Genomic DNA, 20,449 nt, shown 5'->3' on the forward strand with positions numbered 1-20,449 from the left:
ATCATAGGGGCTGGTCCCGCGACAACTGGAGTGACGTTCTCTTCTCCGAAGAAAGTAAGTTTAAACTTGTCAGTGTCGCAGACAGCAGGCGACGTGTGTACAGGAGGAGAGGCGAACGTTACGCACAGTGTTGTGTTTTACAGGCAGACGGCAGGCGACGTGTGTACAGGAGGAGAGGCGAACGTTACGCACAGTGTTGTGTTTTACAGGCAGACGGCAGGCGACGTGTGTACAGGAGGAGAGGCGAACGTTACGCACAGTGTTGTGTTTTACAGGCAGACGGCAGGCGACGTGTGTACAGGAGGAGAGGCGAACGTTACGCACAGTGTTGTGTTTTACAGGCAGACGGCAGGCGACGTGTGTACAGGAGGAGAGGCGAACGTTACGCACAGTGTTGTGTTTTACAGGCAGACAGCAGGCGGCGTGTGTACAGGAGGAGAGGCGAGCGTTACGCACAGTGTTGTGTTTTACAGGCAGACGGCAGGCGAAGTGTGTACAGGAGGAGAGGCGAGCGTTACGCACAGTGTTGTGTTTTACAGGCAGACGGCAGGCGAAGTGTGTACAGGAGGAGAGGCGAGCGTTACGCACAATGTTCTGTTTTACAGGCAGACGGCAGGCGAAGTGCAAGAGTGTGTATGAAATTCTTACGTCGCCAGCCGTTCAATGTCATGGACTTGCCGTCACTGAGCACGGATCTCAATAGGTCGCCCTTCTGGGACAGAGACTTCCGCAGAACGTCATTCTATGTCTAATTCTTTTCATGCGTCAGCGTTGTGTTGCAGTGGTCAATACACAAGGTGGCAAAACTAGATTCTGAGCTCAGTTACTTTCGATCAGCTGAAAATCAGACCATGAGCTTTGCGGAAATGTTCAGTTTGACCCCCATGTCATTTGCCTGGAATCCACGCCTCCAAAAAAGGATGTGTCCGCTATTTGTTTTTTGCATATTTTGTTAAACATGTTAATGTAATTTTTGTTATGAATTGACATTCATAAAATCACAATAAAATAAATTTAAATAAGTATAAGGCTGCCGTACTTTTGCCCTTGAGTATATTATTGTCACACGAGAAATTATCTTCTTGCGTATCGGATTGAAGTCAAAAGCTGGAACCGTGATACAAGAGACTATAAATACTCATAATAAATGCGCTATTAACAGTTTCTTTTATACTGCGTAATCTACTGTAAGAATTAAACAAGCCCGGATTTATTATCAGCGTCTTTCGTCAATATGGTAAGTAAACTTCTAACACACGTAGCAATTTGCATATTAATGGTTTGTGCAAAACTGAATATTTTAATAACCAGGACAGGGCCAGAATTTGGGGTATGAGGGGGCATATTTTAGACATGTGCCCGATACCCCCAGAGCCGAATAAAAATGCTTTGAGTAGTCAACATACTATTTTCCCCAATGCGTAGGCAGTATTTCTCAAGTTATCCAATACATTTATGTCAGTAAATCAGTATTTAGCCTAAATTGAATAAAATCAGGTGAAGCGGTATATGAAAAGTGGCTGGCGCTAGTTGTGGGTAGTTTACAAAAAATAATGCAGACAACTAAAACACAAAATAAATAATAATGCGTTTGGGTCAAATCAATCCATTCAATTCTGTAAGTACATACTAAACCATTTAATTCTTAATATTGGTATTTGGATTTTGGGGTAGTTTTTTAAATAGTTTATTTTGTTGAATTTTAATTAATTTTATCTCCGCTTGTAATAACCTTGTCTCTATCAACCACATATATGTTTTTTTGTATAAAATACTTATTATATAAATAAGTTTACCATGTAACGTGACAACTATCCCCACAAACTCAATCAATTGATATTGTTCCCCCTTTCAGGAATCGTCCCGTCCCCTCCTTGTCATTGCGATGCTGGTGAACCTAATCTTGTTGGGGGCTGCTAAACCCCCACATATTATATTCATGGTGGCCGACGACTTGGGTATTTATAACGTTTTTTACCAATATAAAATTAATCGTTCACTATGTGTATCACACTATGCGTTTAAAGCAAATAAATTTGTCTCACTGAAAGTTTCATCTTGAGGACGTAAATAAATGTAAACTTGTAAGATTAGAACACCTGAGTCATACATCATTTAATTCATTCACTATGGGTAATATTTTTATATCTCACAATCCGATAAGCTATATCAATCTAAGACCCATTAGATAACAATATAAAATTAACCACGCATTATATATTAGTATGTGCTTCCAGGATGGAACGATGTTGGTTGGCACAATGACCAGATGTTCACGCCCAACCTGGACAACATGGCCCGTGCCGGCGTTATCCTCAACTCCTCATACGTGCAGCCCGTCTGTACACCGTAAGTCAGAACATAAACTGTTAAGAATCATTATTATTTTTATTATTATTATTATTATTATTATTATTATTATTATAAATTATTATAATTGTTGTTGACTAACGGTGCACAAAACATTAATTTTTGAACTAAAATATAGTAGATCTACGATCTAATTTTTGTCAGCAGTCTTATTTCACTGGTTTCCATGGATTTTTGCCAAAATTGGCTCGTTCCAAGACAAACAATAAAACAGTTGTCAAAACGTTCAATCTGTGAGAGCTTTAATATATCCATATGTTTATTAAGTAATACTGTCTTACGTTACAGGTCAAGAAACTGCTATATGACTGGATACTACCCCTTCCATACTGGGCTTCAGGTGACCTATATTGCAATTGTTGAAGGCGGATAAATTTAGTTAAAATAAAATATAACAACTATGGTTTAATTAAACGTTAGCGTTATACACACATTTGCACACCCGATTGTATTGCTTTACGAATTGAAATTTATGCTTAATCATGATGCTGGTGAATTATGCAGAAATGATATATTAATGTTTGCTGTTTCTATCTGCAAAAAGTCTAAAACAAGAATTTATCAAACTTACAATAATAATTATGCAAATTCTCTTACGCTGGTGTGGACAGCATGCCGCCATTTTCCCGAACCAACCCGAGTACCTGCCGGCCAGATTCACCACGTTACCCCAAAAATTGAAGCAGCTGAATTACACCACCCACATGGTTGGAAAGTATGAATCCTTTCGTACAAAGATAATGTAGCATCTAGTTCTATATTACAACTAGTCGTAACTAGGGAAATGAAACCCTATCCAACAGTCAGAGCTGTTGGACCACTTTAACCGTGTATTTGTTGTTACGGTGTCAAATAAAACCCAAATCAGTTTCAATCGTGTTTTAACGAAAACCGAAACCGGTTTTTTAAACTATCGAAACCCCTACCGGAGGCGGTTTCATCGGTTCGTTCCATCCGAAAGCTAGTTTACTTCGGAAACAACATGGCGGATAATGATCAACCTCGTTTGTTGAAATTCAATATTTTTTATAGCAATGCCTTACAATGGGCAAATGAGCTAAATGAAAAGGGTTACATTAGTAATTGTGTAACTCAGTAGCTACAGTAGCTCCGCCATGTTGTTGAAAATGTACACAAAACCATGTATTTATTACTTCAAGCAAAACTATCAAAACCGGTTTAGTAACTGCTGAAACCATTGAAACAAAAACTAAAACTGGTTTGGTATCAACAAAAACGCCTATAAAGCTGCACTCTCACAGATTGAACGTTTTGACAAAAAAATTGTCTTGGAACGAACACATTTTTGCGAAAATCCATGGAAACCAGTTAATACATAAGACTGCTGACAAAAAATAAGATCGCAGATTTTTCCAAGAAAAAAAAAAGAAGTTGTCAAAATGGTAAATCTGTGAGAGTGCAGCTTTAATGTCATCTTGGGTACATAATAACTCTTTTGGCGAATATAGCAAAAATCTTCTTTTGACTTTGTTTCATTACACTTTGGGATTTGACGGGATCATACCATAATGCAGCCATAAAAGGGCTCGGGTAGACTTTATAAGCTCAACATCAACAACAACAACAACAACAACACGAACCCACCAATCACACAACCATCATATTGGCTAGTGTACTGTCACAGACCGCCTTTACTAATCTGTGATAGTGTTGGTTCGAACTCGCTTGGCTCGAATTCCTTGTTGGCTCGAACTGATGTAAAGGACCAATTTCATTATACTGAAGGAAAGTATTACCGCTTGGCTCGAATTTTTCGAGGTTCGAGGTATTTTCGCCGTTCCCAGGGAGTTCGAGCCAACGGTGTTCGATTGTATTTTCAATAATACTATTTAAAAAAAAACTTAAATGGTAAGCATGGATGTATATGTTTAGAACTACACATTCTACAGTAATTCACAGTTCTTTTGTACAATTTGATATTTATATTTAAGATCATTTTGCACATATTTACCAATGTTGTTTAAAACGTATGTAAACTGGCTATTCCTACCATACGGTCGGAACGTGTGAGGATTTTCTGAACATACTTTTCATATGGTCTTAAAGGCCTAGTTTAATCCGTCTATAAGCCCCCCCCCCCCAACTTTGTATAGTACACAACCTCTGTGTACTGATCTTAATCTAATTGTCTAATTGTCTTATCAGATCTCTGATCTGAGTATCCTGCTGTGCAGTTTTAGAGCTTTGTATTATAGAAATGAACCCTTAATGGCCCTGAGCCAATAAAAATATACACAGGAAATTGGCCCCTACTGTGACAACAGTACAATTAGCAGGAGATTGTCATGCCAAACATTCATTAAACTTGGCCTTTAACGTTCTTGCAAAATAATTTATTTTGTAGATGGCATTTGGGTTTTTGCGACTGGAAGTACACACCAACGTACCGTGGGTTTGATTCCTTCATGGGCTTTTACAGCGGCCGTGAAGATTACTATACACACATGATAGGTAATACTAGAGACTGTACAGGGAGTGAAATAAGGTGATGTGTTTCAACATTATGAACTCCTCGCCCATTTTTTATAAAAAAACAAACAAAAAAACTCGCATGTATGCCGGTACATCAGCTGAAGTAGTTCGTATTTTTTTATTTATGTCATTTATTAAATAAATGAAATGTTTTAGCTTTTATTTTCTGATTTAAGTTTAAATTACTGTCTATTAAGTGTATTATTGCAAACATAATTGAGATTCCCACGAGTTAAGTCATTAAGTTTAACTGCTTAACTGCTAAATTAAATTAGTAAGCGATCTACTTATTGCGAATGGTATTTCAATTGGGGCTAATTCGTTGGTATCTTGTGCCGTTGATCAATTGGAAACACTCGATTTCCTTCCAATACTTATTTCAAAGCGTCTTAAAAACTTAAAAACATTCAATGACATCTATGAACATGGTTAATAGATACCCGTTGCGAATTGGCTGTTAAGGTTTAGATTTTTTTGTATGTACAAACGGGCGAAGACGTCATATGCTAGAAAATCAGGGTTCATTGTAGCGTATGCTCTAAACTATGTCATGTTCAAAAACTATGTTAAGACATTCTCTAAAATAAGGTTGTCGAAAAGGTCGGATACAAACAATTTGCACTTCTTTTCAGGGAATGGATATGACTTCCGGTTCAATACTTCCGTGCACCGACCGCCGGACGGGGAGTATTCGGCGGTGAGTTTTCAATTTGTTAGATAATGTATCTAATTACAACCCTTCAGATTTAAGAAACAAAACCATTGGTATGGGTTTTTTTAAAAGCTGCACTCTCCCAGTTTTACCGTTTTTCCAACTTTTTTTATTTTTTTGTCTTAGAATCAGAAAAGTTTTGCGTAAATATCTGCAAACCAGTGATAAAAGACTGCTGACAAAAGATCAGATCGCAGATCTTCATTTTTCCATTCAAAATTTAATGTTTCATGGCTTAAACCGTTATTAACGGTTTAAGAAAAATGCATAACACGATTTTGGGACGGAAATATAAAAAGCTGCGATCTTATCTTTTGTCAGCAGTCTTTTATCACTGGTTTGCAGATATTTACGCAAAAATTTGCTCGTTTCAAGACAAAAAATAAAAAAATTGTCAAAACGTTCAATCTGTGAGAGTGCAGCTTTAATGACCCGTCGACGAGCATTTTATTTATGGTGCCAACTTCTATTCATTCATTCAGTGTTAATCCAGAACATGATTTAATATGTGTTTGGCATTAGTTTTAATTTGAGTAATATTTATCAGAGATAAAAAGATTATCGAGTATTGTCGAGCGTCTATCATTTACTTCCGTATTCGGCGATAGTTAATTACTGGTTGAGAAGCAGTTTCCGACGGAAAGCAGTTCCCGACAAATCGCTTTTTCGCGTACTTTCTTTTGATCTTCATAAAGAAGGTATTGCAATTCAATTTAATGGTTACTATGCAATCAAAAGTTGAAGTTTTTACCGAGACACGTAAATAACTTTTATTGTTATTTAATGTTTAATGTTTATTTTTCAATTTGTACACAAACTTGCACGTGGGGGATCGTCACGCGCAGCGCATTGCGCATGCGTGTAAACCTAATTTGCATATCTATGAATAGCTACAAGGTTGTCCTTAATTGACTTATACAAACGATGATCATTGTGTACATATTTGCGAACACTGTTGTCATGCTAGTCCGAACAGTGTAAGTACCCTCTTGGCGCCCCCATTAGATACACTATATGTGACGTCACACATGTGAAAAATATATCAACAATAGCAGCTTGGGCTGTAGTTATCTAAAATGTGAACAATTTTAGTAAGAATTTTAACACGTAAGAATAAATCAATAAAAACTTGTAAAAACTGTCGGAAACTGCTTCTCAACCAGTATGATTTTTTTAAAGCTGCACTCTCAAAATTTTGACAGCTTTTTGATTTTTTGCGAAACTCTGGAAAAACTATGGAAACAAATTATATAATACTGCTGACAAGAAATTGGATCGCAGATTTTTATATTTAAGTTCAACAAATGTTGTTTCATGCTTTTTTGTTAAACCGTAACGATTTAAGCCAATAAACATTAATTTTCGAACGGAAATATGATAATCTACGATCTGATTTTTTGTCAGCAATCTTATATCATTGGTTTGCAGATATTTATGCCAAATAATGCTCTTTCCAAGACAAAAAAAAAGACAAAAAGTTGTAAAAATGGTATATCTGTGAGAGGGCAGCTTTAAAAAAAAAATACTGCTGGTAGTAAAATCATACTTTTACTTGAATTCCCATAACAAACCCCAATAAATGTTCGTGCCAAAATCAAGTATTTTAGCCTACTTTTGCTTTCTCGAGGAATTTGACTAACTATTTGTGTTATTTTCAAACAAAAATGAAATTTCTGAATGACTGAATGTCATTTTCTATTACATGTATGTTTGGATATTAGTTAAAAAGAAATTTAGGCAACGGATTCTTTCTCGTTCATAATTACAGTTTCGATAATGAAGTCGGTGATTCAATGATTTATACTTACCATTCCTTTTATGTCGATAATCGATTAAGATTTGATTTTAATACCTACTGTTAATTATGCCCCTATTAGTTTTGAGGTCAGTAGGTCAAAGGTGAAGGTCGCTGTGACCTTGGATACAAAAAGCTTGCCCGATTGATAACTAGAGTGTTCTTGGACCTACGATATTCAAACTTTGTAGGGAGGGTGGTCGTGACCAACAGCAGATGACCTCTAGACGGCGTAAACCGTACTCGGTTAAGGATGCGTTTTGCTATTTTTCAAACCATATTTAAAGTATTGTCGATGCATACGTGACCGAAACTACAAAATGGATATTGTTTAAAAATTGATTTCATGCTAATGCCGGCCCCTTTAATGCACGTGTCTTGTATGTTCCAGAATGTGATAACTGCGCGGGCAATAGAGATACTGGATTCTGTGGACCCAGTGAATGACCAACTCTACCTCTATCTACCCTTCCAGTCCGTACACGCCCCACTTCAGGTAAAACCTCTAAACATTCCATTTGTTGCTTGGCGAACCATCTCTAAGTGCATTATCGGCAACCACGTTACTTTCTTCTGTTACACTTTATACATACCGCGGGACAATTGACTAACAAAATCTCGTTTTAATGAATATACAGGAGAGACAACTCTTCTTCCAATGAATTCGCATGTTACACTCAAATATTGTTCAATAACACTCAACTCTCAGTAGACTCAGTGGCCATGTGGTCTTGACTATTGCCAAATATTACCGGTTCAATTCCGGCAATCACCAGAATATGTTTCAACCGTAAAGCTTCTGGTACTTAAACGTAAACGGCCTCATTAAATATTCATGGTTACGAGATTTTCTAGCCAAATTAAGCACGGTACACAACGAAGCATAGCGTAGTGTGTATCGGGGGTATCAAGCATAGCGTAGTGTGTATCGGGGGTATCAAGCATAGCGTAGTGTGTATCGGGGGTATCAAGCACGGCGTGGTGTGTATCGGCGGTATCAAGCATAGCGTAGTGTGTATCGGGGGTATAAAGCACGGCGTGGTGTGTATCGGGGGTATTAGGCATAGCGTAGTGTGTATCGGGGGTATCAAGCATAGCGTAGTGTGTATCGGGGGTATTATGCATAGCGTAGTGTGTATCAGGGGTATCAAGCATAGCGTAGTGTGTATCGGGGGTATCAAGCATAGCGTAGTGTGTATCGGGGTATCAAGCATAGCGTAGCGTGTATCGGGGTATCAAGCATAGCGTAGTGTGTACGGGGGTATCAAGCACGGCGTAGTGTGTATCGGGGGTATCAAGCACGGCGTGGTGTGTATCGGGGGTATTAAGCATAGCGTAGTGTGTATCGGGGGTATCAAGCACGGCGTGGTGTGTATCGGGGTTATCAAGCATAGCGTAGTGTGTATCGGGGTATCAAGCAAGGCGTGGTGTGTATCGGGGGTATCAAGCACGGCGTAGTGTGTATCGGGGGTATCAAGCACGGCGTGGTGTGTATCGGGGGTATCAAGCATAGCGTAGAGTGTATCGGGGGTATCAAGCATAGCGTAGTGTGTATCGGGGGTATCAAGCACGGCGTGGTGTGTATCGGGGGTATCAAGTACGGCGTGGTGTGTATCGGGGGTATCAAGCAAGGCGTGGTGTGTATCGGGGGTATCAAGCATAGCGTAGTGTGTATCGGGGGTATCAAGCACGGCGTGGTGTGTATCGGGGGTATCAAGCATAGCGTAGTGTGTATCGGGGGTATCAAGCATAGCGTAGTGTGTATCGGGGGTATCAAGCACGGCGTGGTGTGTATCGGGGGTATCAAGCATAGCGTAGTGTGTATCGGGGGTATCAAGCACGGCGTAGTGTGTATCGGGGGTATCAAGCACGGCGTGGTGTGTATCGGCTGTATCAAGTATAGAGTAGTGTGTATCGGGGGTATCAAGCACAGCGTAGTGTGTATCGGGGGTATCAAGCACAGCGTGGTGTGTATCGGGGGTATCAAGCATAGCGTAGCGTGTATCGGGGGTATCAAGCACAGCGTAGTGTGTACCGGGGTATCAAGCACGGCGTAGTGTTTATCGGGGGTATCAAGCATAGCGTAGTGTGTATCGGGGGTATCAAGCATAGCGTAGTGTGTATCGGGGGTATCAAGCACAGCGTAGTGTGTATCGGGGTATCAAGCACAGCGTGGTGTGTATCGGGGGTATCAAGCATAGCGTAGTGTGTATCGGGGTTATTGAACATAGCGTAGTGTGTATCGTTGTATCAAGCATAGCGTAGCGTGTATCGGGGGTATCAAGCATAGCGTAGTGTGTACGGGGGTATCAAGCACGGCGTAGTGTGTATCGGGGGTATCAAGCACGGCGTGGTGTGTATCGGCGGTATCAAGCATAGCGTAGTGTGTATCGGGGGTATCAAGCACGGCGTGGTGTGTATCGGGAGTATCAAGCATAGCGTAGTGTGTATCGGGGGTATCAAGCAAGGCGTGGTGTGTATCGGGGGTATCAAGCACGGCGTAGTGTGTATCGGGGGTATCAAGCACGGCGTGGTGTGTATCGGGGGTATCAAGCATAGCGTAGTGTGTATCGGGGGTATCAAGCATAGCGTAGGTTGTATCGGGGGTATCAAGCACGGCGTGGAGTGTATCGGGGGTATCAAGCATAGCGTAGTGTGTATCGGGGGTATCAAGCACTGCGTAGTGTGTATCGGGGGTATCAAGCACGGCGTGGTGTGTATCGGGGGTATCAAGCATAGAGTAGTGTGTATGGGGGTATCAAGCACGGCATGGTGTGTATCGGGTTATTGAGCATAGCGTAGTGTGTATCGGCGTTATCAAGCACGGCGTAGTGTGTATCGGGGGTATCAAGCACGGCGTGGTGTGTATCGGGGGTATCAAGCATAGCGTAGTGTTTATCGAGGGTATCAAGCATAGCGTAGTGTGTATCGGCGGTATCAAGCATAGCGTAGTGTGTATCGGGGTTATTGAGCATAGCGTAGTGTGTATCGGGGTTATTGAACATAGCGTAGTGTGTATCGGCGGTATCAAGCATAGCGTAGTGTGTATCGGGGTTATTGAACATAGCGTAGTGTGTATCGGGGTTATTGAACATAGCGTAGTCTGTATCGGCGGTATCAAGCATAGCGTAGTCTGTATCGGGGTTATTGAGCATAGCGTAGTGTGTATCGGGGTTATCAAACATAGCGTAATTAATAAGATCGCAGATTGTTATATTTAAGTTCAAAAATTGTTGTTTTATACATTTTTCTTAAACCGTTAGTAAGGTTTAGGCCATAAAACATTAATTTTCAAACGGAAATATGAAAATCTGCGATCTGATCTTTTGTCAGCAATCTTATATCATTGGTTTGCAGATATTTACGCAAAAATTTGCTCTTTCCTAGACAAAAAGTAAAAAAGATGTAAAAATGGCAAATCTGTGAGAGTGCAGCTTTAAGGCCCCGGTAGAAAACTAAAGACTGAAGCATGGCAATATTTGTGACAACGACATATGTCCCAATTCATTATTGATATAATTCTCGGTTTTGTAGGTACCTCAACAATATGAAGACATGTATGCAAATATTTCAACCAAGGCCAGGCGAACCTACTGTGGTATGTTTTTAACAAGTTGTTATCATCATTAGAATGCGTCTAGTTTAAGGAATGTTTGACATGATAATCCCCTGCTGTGCATCTCCTGCTAATTGCACTGGTGTCACAGTAGGGGCCAAATTCCTGTGTATTCGTTTATTGGCTCAGGGCCATTTAGGGTGCATTTTTATAAAAAAAAAACTTGGCTGTTTTCGTTATGTACAATCAATGTCTTAATAGTATGCAGCCATGTTTTCGGCCAATATAAATATATTTTCATAAGCTGTGTTTTGAGTCTTCCAAACCTTCTACTCGAATGATTGACTGAGTTTCTGCCTTTAAAGGGACTGTACACCAGATTGGCACCCAAAAACGAAACTTAGGACAATTATTTAATGAAATGTTTTACTCTTTGATATCGTTATTGTAAAAAAAAAACATACAAAAATTTAAATAAAAATCGAGTCGGTGAATGGGTTCGAACCGATGTCGCCAAAATTGCAGTCCAGTGATGTATCCACTGTGCTACGAAGGCTATATTCCTAACATTGTCATATCAAGTGATAACATCGACTAGCCAATCACGCATAAGGAATGAATTCTACTAGGTAGACATACGTAGTAATCTTAATGGAACAATACGAAAAAAACTGCGATAAATAAATTTATTGTAAACTATGTGGTATTTCAGTTATTAAGTTTCAATGCACTGTACACATCGATACCAAGTTTGTCAGTTTTCGACAATTTTCTTTTCTTTTCGCTGTTTCATCATATGGAGTACAACCCCTTTAACAAATCATTGTTTTACACTCATCTGTTTTGTTGTGCAGGCATGGTTTCTGCACTGGACGAGGCGGTCGGAAACATCACTTCCGCCCTAAGAGACCGGGGCTTCATGGACAATGCTCTCATCGTCTTTACCTCTGACGTGAGTGCTTTTGTCTTAACAGAGATCTGTTCAAAATACGTGTTTGAATTACACATTAACAATATTCATACATCTAAGACTGCTGCTGATTTATTGTCATGGGCTGATACCAGTCAGTAGCTGCAAGGTTGTGGAACGCGCTTCCCCCCTTTGTATAACGGACTGTAAAACATTGGCTAGTTTCAAAAAGGCACTCATAGCTCACTATTTCACTGAAGTATATGGGAAAGGAATTATATCTAAAATATCAAATTGATATGAAAGACATTATATAATTTTAAAACTTTATTATATATCTAGTTTTGATAATTAAACCACATTAAATTTGACAACTGTTTTAATTATTTTGTAATGCTTTACAAAATTATATTTTTTTAAAGTGTTTTATCTGTTTAATTTATAAATCGGTATCGGGAATTTATTTAAGCAGTATATATCAAGTAAGGTTATTCTGTTTTCATTTTATGATATATGAAGTTTGTAAAGCGTTTTTGAACGTGTATTTTGTACATGAAATGAACGCTATAAAATCTGGTATATAATAATAATAATAATAATAACAACAATAATAATAATACTAATTATTAATAATAATAATAATAATAATAATAATAATAATAATAATAATAATAATAATAATAATAATAATAATAATAGTATTAATAATGATTAATAATAATAATAATAATAATGATAATAATAATAATAATAATAATAATAATAATAATAATAATAATAATAATAATAATAATAATAATAATTATTATTATTATTATTATTAATATTAATAATAATAATAATAATAATAATAATAATAATAATAATAATAATACCATGCAACTTTCACGTCTTTAAAATTATGATTATCTTTTGTCAAAACGTGTGTATCTTTAATATGATTCCGTTGAAAGAACGGCGGTGCGACGAACATTGCCGCGAACAATCTGCCGCTTAGGGGCTCCAAGACGACGCTATGGGAGGGCGGCACGCGAGGGGCGGCCTTCGTCTACAGCGACAACCTCCTCAACAAAACCGGATACACCAACAACGAGTAGGCTTATTTCACAACCTTCAAAAGTAGTTAGAGGGCAATTGTTATGCCCTCGAAGGTGGGCATATTAAAATCGCACCGTCCGTCCGTCCGCCCGTCCGTCCGCCCGTCCGTCCGCCCGTACGTGTGTCCGGCTCAATAACTCGTGTCCGGGCTGTAGCTTTCTCTCGTACGGACATATTTCAAATTTACTTGCCACATTTGTTCGACATACCATGACGACGTGTCGCGTGCAAGACCCGTGTCCCTACCTCTAAGGTCAAGGTCACACTTAGTGTTTATTTCCAATGGAATGCAGCATATAAGTACATTTTTAAAATAACCTGCCACATGTGTTTGACATACCAAGATGACGTGTCACGTGCAAGACCGATGTCCCTACCTCTAACGTAAAGATCACAATGGAATGCTGAATATAAGGACATAGGAGTGTAGGTTGTCAAGTATGGGTGGTTCAAGTATTTTTATATTCAGTGGCAATTTAAAATAACTTGCCATATGTATTTGACACGTAAAGGCAAGATCAACTTTTCATGTTTTGCCCTTGTTCATAGGTCAATGTCACATTTGGGGGCATTCGTCACATACTGTGACAGCTCTTGTTTTGAACAAGTTTCACTTGCACGGTAGATACTTACAATAACAAGTCACGTGATTTCTCATTCCGAACAGCTCACATGAAAGTGCACCTTATCGGGTATTGAGCGAGTCCTACATTTAGGTTCATACTGGCCCTTAGAATTAGAGTATCAATTAAACTAAAAATATTGCAAAGTAAGGGTCAGATTGTGAAAAATCTAAAGGAGTAAAACACTTGAGCCAGATAAAGCTATTTCATGGTTATCTTTATCAGCTCGTTAAAGCTGCACTCTCACAGATATTGCTTTTTTTATTTTACTGATTTACGGAAAATGCCGAGATACATGTACAGAAAGCCACTTACAGATACATAGTCCAATGAGTAACATAACTTTTTCAGATTGATTCATGCTGTGGACTGGTTTCCAACATTTCTCACTCTCGCAGGAGGGGCACCAGGTATTCTTTTTTGAAAATAATATTAATTCCTCCTCTGAGATTAAAGACAAAAACATTTCCTTTATTCTTCTTCTTTTTTAATTCTTCTTCTTCTTCTTCTTCTTCTTCTTCTTCTTCTTCTTCTTCTTCCTTCTTCTTCTTCTTCTTCTTCTTCTTCTGCTCCTTTGTCTTTATCAACTTTTTTCTACATCTTCTACGTCTTCAACATATTCTCCATCGTCTGCTCCTTCTTCTTTTTCGTCTTCTTCTTCTTATTATTATTATTATTTATGTCATTTCAGTAGTATTACGTAGACATTTAAGAGATGTGGTGGTGAGCATCATGATTATGGTACAAACAGTACTTCTTAACGGGTTTTTGGTTCTAACTTACGTTGTAATTCACGTTTGCCTTTTGCTCGCAGACGCCGGTATGGATGGGGTGAACCAGTGGCCCACCATCAGTTCCGGGGCTCCATCCGCACGCTCGGAGTTTGTCTACAACATCGACGACATTGACAATAATGCAGCCATCAGGTCAGATAATTGTTCTCGCTATGTTCAGATTACTTGTTTATTGGTTGAAGTAATAGTGGGGTTGGCACTATCCCCTTCTTGAAATATATAATTATTATTATTTGAACACTTCCATCTATAGTATTTATTAAAAAATCATAATATACCAGTGGCGGCTCTAGCATCTGCGTTAGAGGTTCCGAATATATGGATAAGCGCCCCTTTTCTTATAATCAAAATACTTATGATTTAACTGTTGGTAGCGAAGTTTGGGGTTATATCCATAGAAAACTTTTGATACCTTACTCTGATATAGCGAATTTTGTCTATGGGATATTTTTTGTTTAACCAAACCTTGAGATAAAGGGTTAACTTGATCAACTGTACGGGTCTTTTATCGGGGTAGAGTGGGGTGGGGTGGGGGATGCTCCCCCCCCCTTTAACCTTTTATGGGTATACAACCGGATAGATCTTTGAAATTACATTAATTTAATTTTAAACATGTATATACATAAAGATATGACGAATGTGGGGTTTTTTCTTGAAAAATTGGGCTAGAATTTTGATTAACATAAAACAACAACATACATTTCAGAGTTGGCCAGTATAAGCTGATTGAAGGTTCTCCGGGACAGTTCAATGGCTGGACGCCACTGCCGCCACTGACAGCTTCGGACATGGCCACTGCGTCCTTTCCACAGTATCAACTGTTCGACATCGAAGGTAACCCGAGAAAGGTTCAAAACCGTTTATACAGCATCGGTGTTCGGCCGCCTCATGGAATTCAATATAATTTATCATATACTTCATCAGATATATTATTCTTAAGTTACTGGGTAAGCCTCCAAACACCCCAAACCAGGTGGACCAAACCAGGATAGAAACATTATTATAAGTTAATCAGGAAGTTCGTCCCGTACTATTTATTTTACAGAGAACGAGCGGGACGCATTCAATTAGCGGTAGCAGTTTGGGTGTACATTGAGACAAAGCTTGCCAAAGGTTTTCATGTTCATATGTATGCATTGTTTAATGTTTTAACAGATTTCTCGTTTACTGTTTATAAACATATTACAGTTGACCCGACGGAGCACAATGACATAGCGAATGATCACCCAGATGTAGTTTCCAAACTGGTGAACCGGCTTAATTTTCACAAAGCAACCATGGTGCCCTCCAACATGCAAGCCGCCGACCCTGCCTCCAACCCCGACAACTTTGGCGGCAATTGGACACCGGGGTGGTGCTAGTGCGTCTGAAAATTTTGATACTCTTTTTCTTGATGCTTGTGTGCATATAATTTAATAAATGTAACAAATACATATATAATACATTTTGGTATTTACAAATTTCAGATAGAGCTACATATGCATTCCAGTAATTTTCGTTTTGGGTGCATATGGATTTACGGCAATGCAATTTACAATCGTAACATTATTATGCATAGGTTATGTATATTTTTCTAATGAACTTCATTTTTCTACAAATAAGTTCTGATTACGTTTACCTTTCAACGACGCAAATTGAGAAATACATGTGTATGGACCTTTAGGAATTTTCAAATATCGAATTTCAGGCGACTTGTTTAGATGACTTACTTTTAGGCTTGAGCGCTAGCTCGAGGCTTAAGTTGTTTACTGACGTCATAAAGCGCAGTTATTTTATATAACTAAAAATCGCGTATTTTACGAATATTTTTTTTCAATATTTGATTGCACTTTATTGAAATGGCATAATATTCTTTTTAAAACTATGCAATAAATGAAATAAGAAGTGGCGTGATGTTGCGCGTGACTCATCTTACATGGGGCGTGTATGGGGTTTTCCAGCACTGGTCACATAACCGGAAACACACGTCCGGTATGCAAGAAAGCCGAAGATGTTGCGTTCATCGATTTGATAAACGCAAAGGCCGAAAGGCAGTTCATTTAGGGAATTGAAGTTGAGCTGTAAATATACATGGAATAATGTTGGATTTACAAAATAAATTTATGGTTGGTTAAAAGTAAGAGTATGTAATATTATGCGTATATTAACAGTTAAAACATTTATTAAACACGGATATGAAAGGGAGAACTCCTATAAACTTGTAAACTCCTGGCAGTTCTGGGTTTGACCTCATTTGGATAAGATTTCATAATAATTCTAAAGATTAGGTACTACATGGAGGGAACTCAGATATACAGTACATAATGCAATGCAATTTTCTCCCTTCTGCATTATTCTAGCAGTGAAATTATCTTAATGATAAGGAATTTTGCGGGAGCGCGACGAACAAGTATCCAATAGAAAGAATCGTCGCTCAAGCAGTTCAGCACTATCAGTGCTTTGATTACTAAATAGGTCTCAACGCATGTTCAACTTTCTCTCATTCTAAGCCAATCGCAGAATTCCCACATGGGTCAGTTTTGTGACCACATCTATTTATTATTTGCGTGAACGATATCGCTTATTCCCCTGTTTCTGGTAACATGTATTCAAAGTCTGATTTGAATATTTCGAACGGTTTTGAGTTATGGACAAGATAAAAGGCTTTTGCTCAACAAGGACGACGACGAAACCAAAGCTATCACAAGATCTCATCTTTCTTCGAAAAAAACTGGAGGCTATGAGTTTCCGATAATGATTTGAATTTATTTAAAATAGCGATATAAACTGCGAGTTCTCAGCGATTGAATAGGCGGGGTGAAAGATTTATTATTTATTGAGTTGTTAAATTTAAATTTGTTCTTAAAATCGTTAAATAAATATTGGCTATGTAACATTAATAAAATACTAAACAAATATTTAAAGTAAGAACTAAAGTAAATTTTGCTTGTTATTATTTAATGCATATTACTCTCTTTCAGGGAAACAGTGCATTTGGTCTTGCCATTGGTTGACCAAATGCACTGTTCTCTTTAAAGCTGCACTCTCACAGATTGAACGGTTTGACAACTATTTTACTCTTTTTTTTGAACGAACCAATTTTTGCGAAAATCCATGGAAACCAGTTATTTAAGACTGCTGACAAAAAATTAGATCGCAGATTATAATATTTAAATGCAAAATTGATAGTTTATGCATTTTTCTTTAACCGTTAGTGTGGGTTTAAGCCATTAAACATTAATTTTCGAACGATCTGATCTTTTGTCAGCAAAGTTGTAACATTGGTATATCTGTGAGAGTGCAGCTTTAATTAAAGAGGGCAATACGCATTAAATAATAACAAGCAATATTTTCTTTATCACTGGACTTGTCAACCCATGAAACACTTCAGGCCTGTGATATAACATGTGATAAATTACGTAATAAATGCAGCGTCGGAAGGCAACATCTTGTTTCGATTGAAGACTGAAAACAAAGATAACTTTTATTTTGCTTTACCATTTTAAATGAATCAAAGGGCACTCTATGCCGCTTAGGGCACTCTATGCCGCTTGAAGAGCCCCGCCTTTGTTTTATTACCGGAGTTTTATAAGTTGATTGGTTTCCTCAAACACTTCGATTAACCTGTTTCTAATAAATGTTTTTTTCAGTACTTTCAGGCGGCGGTGTATAGCACTGTCATACGGGATCCCCATTTAACGTCCCTTCCGGACGACGATTAGAATTTTGACTATCTTAATGATACGATGGTGAATCGAACCTGCGATCCCGGGATTGATAGTCAAGTGTGTTACCACTAGACCACGGATACGCCCACCGTTATAGGAGACATTGAAAAAATCATTTATATACGGATGGTTTAGCCTCTAGATTCGACCATATCCAACACAATATGCCTCTACTTTTGTCAAATAATCACCATGCCAGTGTGATAAAGCCATATGAAATTTTGCGTTTGACTGTCTTCTATCAGAGAAATACTGATATTCTCTCCAAAACACTCGTCGCATTTATTTGGAATCGGATGGTGTACGATGTTGGAAATTGGCTATTTCTTGGTCCGATATGGATGGCATTGTTAAGTGACCAGCAGAAGGTGAATTTTGATTATTGTTTCACGTTCACATGAGAGTAGAGACATCAAGTAAACATTCGCTATTCACCTATGAATAAAACTTATAAACTGTTACATTTTAGATTGTCACAATAGATTTAAAACACTGATCATTATCCAATCATTAATGGACAAACATATTATTCTGAGAATCCCTTGAGTAATTTTGAGGGTACGCACAACGCATGCCAAGCTACATAAGAAATATTACACTGACAGCCATATAAGGACCGGTCAATCGGCAAACAAAAGTGTGTATGGACCGAGGGGTTAGCCGAGGCTCATTCATCTATGGTTGCTGACTGTCCGGTACTTAAAATGCCTTATGACCCGAAGTGGTGTGTTTTATTTCTTATATTAGACCGAACATTTAATAATACCATTAAAAAATATAAGCGCTTTCGATGTGTTTTATTAAACACAAAAATGTGCGAAAATGTTTCGATGATGTGAAATATGTTTTTTCACATGTGATATTGCCTGCTGACGTCATAAAAAGTGGATTTGTATTAAAATACAGTGATTTACGGGCCGATTGACTTTATAAATATAGAGAAGGGAAACATTTATGTAAGGTTTGATATAACTAGATATGAGGCGGAGCCCCTTGTGGTTTTAAATTTTTAAGACTGTTTTGCTATGTGAGTTAGATATTTAGTGCATGGCCTTAAATAATATTAAGTCTTCCTATGGAAATAAAGACAAACACATTTCTATCTTCTTCTTTTTCTTCCGTTCTTCTTTTTCTTTAGTAGTATTACGTCGACATGTAAATGAGGTGGTGGTGAGCATCATGATTATGGTACAAACAATACTTCTTAACGGGTTTAGGGTTCTATCTTACACTTTTCATGTTTGCACGCAGGTATTCACATTATGTTACTTACATTACACTTTAGATGTGAAATAACATATTATATTCGAGCAGTTGTTTTCGTCTGTAATGTGTTTGGTGTGAAAGCAAATGTTTGAACATTCAGCTTCAAAGTTAAAGAAAATGTTCCAAAAAAAGGATTACCAGTTTTCTTTTAAATTTCAGAACATTTTGGCAACATTTTCTGGTTCAGAACTGATGGAGTTCATGGTTACTGATGTTACTTTATTGTTAAAACTCTATATTTCATGGAAAAGCATGGAATAATTAATGATTTCATCACGTATTAGGACTGCATTTAACTTCAATGTGCAAAGATATATGCAAAAAATGGCGAATTTTTCTAATTACCCAATATGTCGCACATTCACATGTTGGTTTATACTCAATTATGAAAGAATACTTAATAATTAAAATATACCTTGTTCTTATTCTTCTAACTGAAAAATCAATCTCAAAAGTTTTTGGGATGAAAAAAACATTAAACAAGGGCCTTTAAACAAATCATTACTCTGGCGCGACAAGTGAAATTAACTTATAGCTGTTTGTCATCGATCTGTATGTAAACAAGCATACTTTTTCATTTATACGTGTAATTTTGTTGAGAAAAGTGGGATGGACACCATCTCTATGAAATCGCAATTCATGTTAATGTAACCATTAAAGGAACAATGCATTGTATAATGAATTTGAATGTAAATTCGCAGACGTACATTCTTTTACAATCATCTTCATGTTTACCTAGGGCTATTTAGCAGGCTCTGCTTTTCTGGAACTGACATATACGTTTAGAAGACAACATATATTCTCAGCCAATGAAATGGCAGATAGGCAAGCATTACATACTAGGCTTTATCATTAAGAATTTCAACTTCCACCGGTGTTTAAAGGTCGGCTCCCTTTCACCCATCCGATACACAACCCGTGTGTCATTGACAATGTAAGCCAATGAGATTTTCTACTAAGTAAGTTTCATGACCTGTTGTTACAGCGTTATGATTAAAAAGTGCTCGGTTGCTACGCTCTAACCGCCCATTCTTAATCATTATGATAATACTTCATGTTATGTAAATATTATTTATATTTATTCTAGTTGTTTTTAATTTCACTGCCAAATTCCGTGTTATAAAC

General features: G+C 37.8%; 1 protein-coding gene across 1 annotated transcript; it reads left to right on the plus strand.

Moving 5' to 3' along the window:
- The first annotated feature begins 1,885 nt into the window (after positions 1 to 1,885).
- Positions 1,886 to 15,712, plus strand: LOC128222588 (arylsulfatase I-like). The gene is made up of 14 exons (XM_052931676.1): positions 1,886 to 1,958; positions 2,238 to 2,349; positions 2,659 to 2,710; positions 2,982 to 3,085; positions 4,736 to 4,857; positions 5,496 to 5,560; positions 7,762 to 7,866; positions 10,905 to 10,968; positions 11,781 to 11,878; positions 12,790 to 12,929; positions 13,909 to 13,967; positions 14,372 to 14,483; positions 15,058 to 15,185; positions 15,540 to 15,712. The coding sequence occupies exons 1-14, from the start codon at positions 1,886 to 1,888 to the stop codon at positions 15,710 to 15,712; spliced, it is 1,407 nt and encodes a 468-aa protein (XP_052787636.1).
- Positions 15,713 to 20,449: the final 4,737 nt, after the last annotated feature.

This window comes from Mya arenaria, chromosome 16, assembly GCF_026914265.1.
Source record: "Mya arenaria isolate MELC-2E11 chromosome 16, ASM2691426v1".
NCBI lineage: Eukaryota > Metazoa > Mollusca > Bivalvia > Myida > Myidae > Mya > Mya arenaria.

Coding starts and splice junctions, on each gene's coding strand:
- LOC128222588 (XM_052931676.1), top strand. CDS start 1,886: ATGCTGGTGAACCTAATCTTGTTGGGGGCTGCTAAACCCCCACATATT. Junction 1,959..2,237: donor CATGGTGGCCGACGACTTGG/GTATTTATAACG, acceptor ATGTGCTTCCAG/GATGGAACGATGTTGGTTGG. Junction 12,930..13,908: donor ACCGGATACACCAACAACGA/GTAGGCTTATTT, acceptor TAACTTTTTCAG/ATTGATTCATGCTGTGGACT.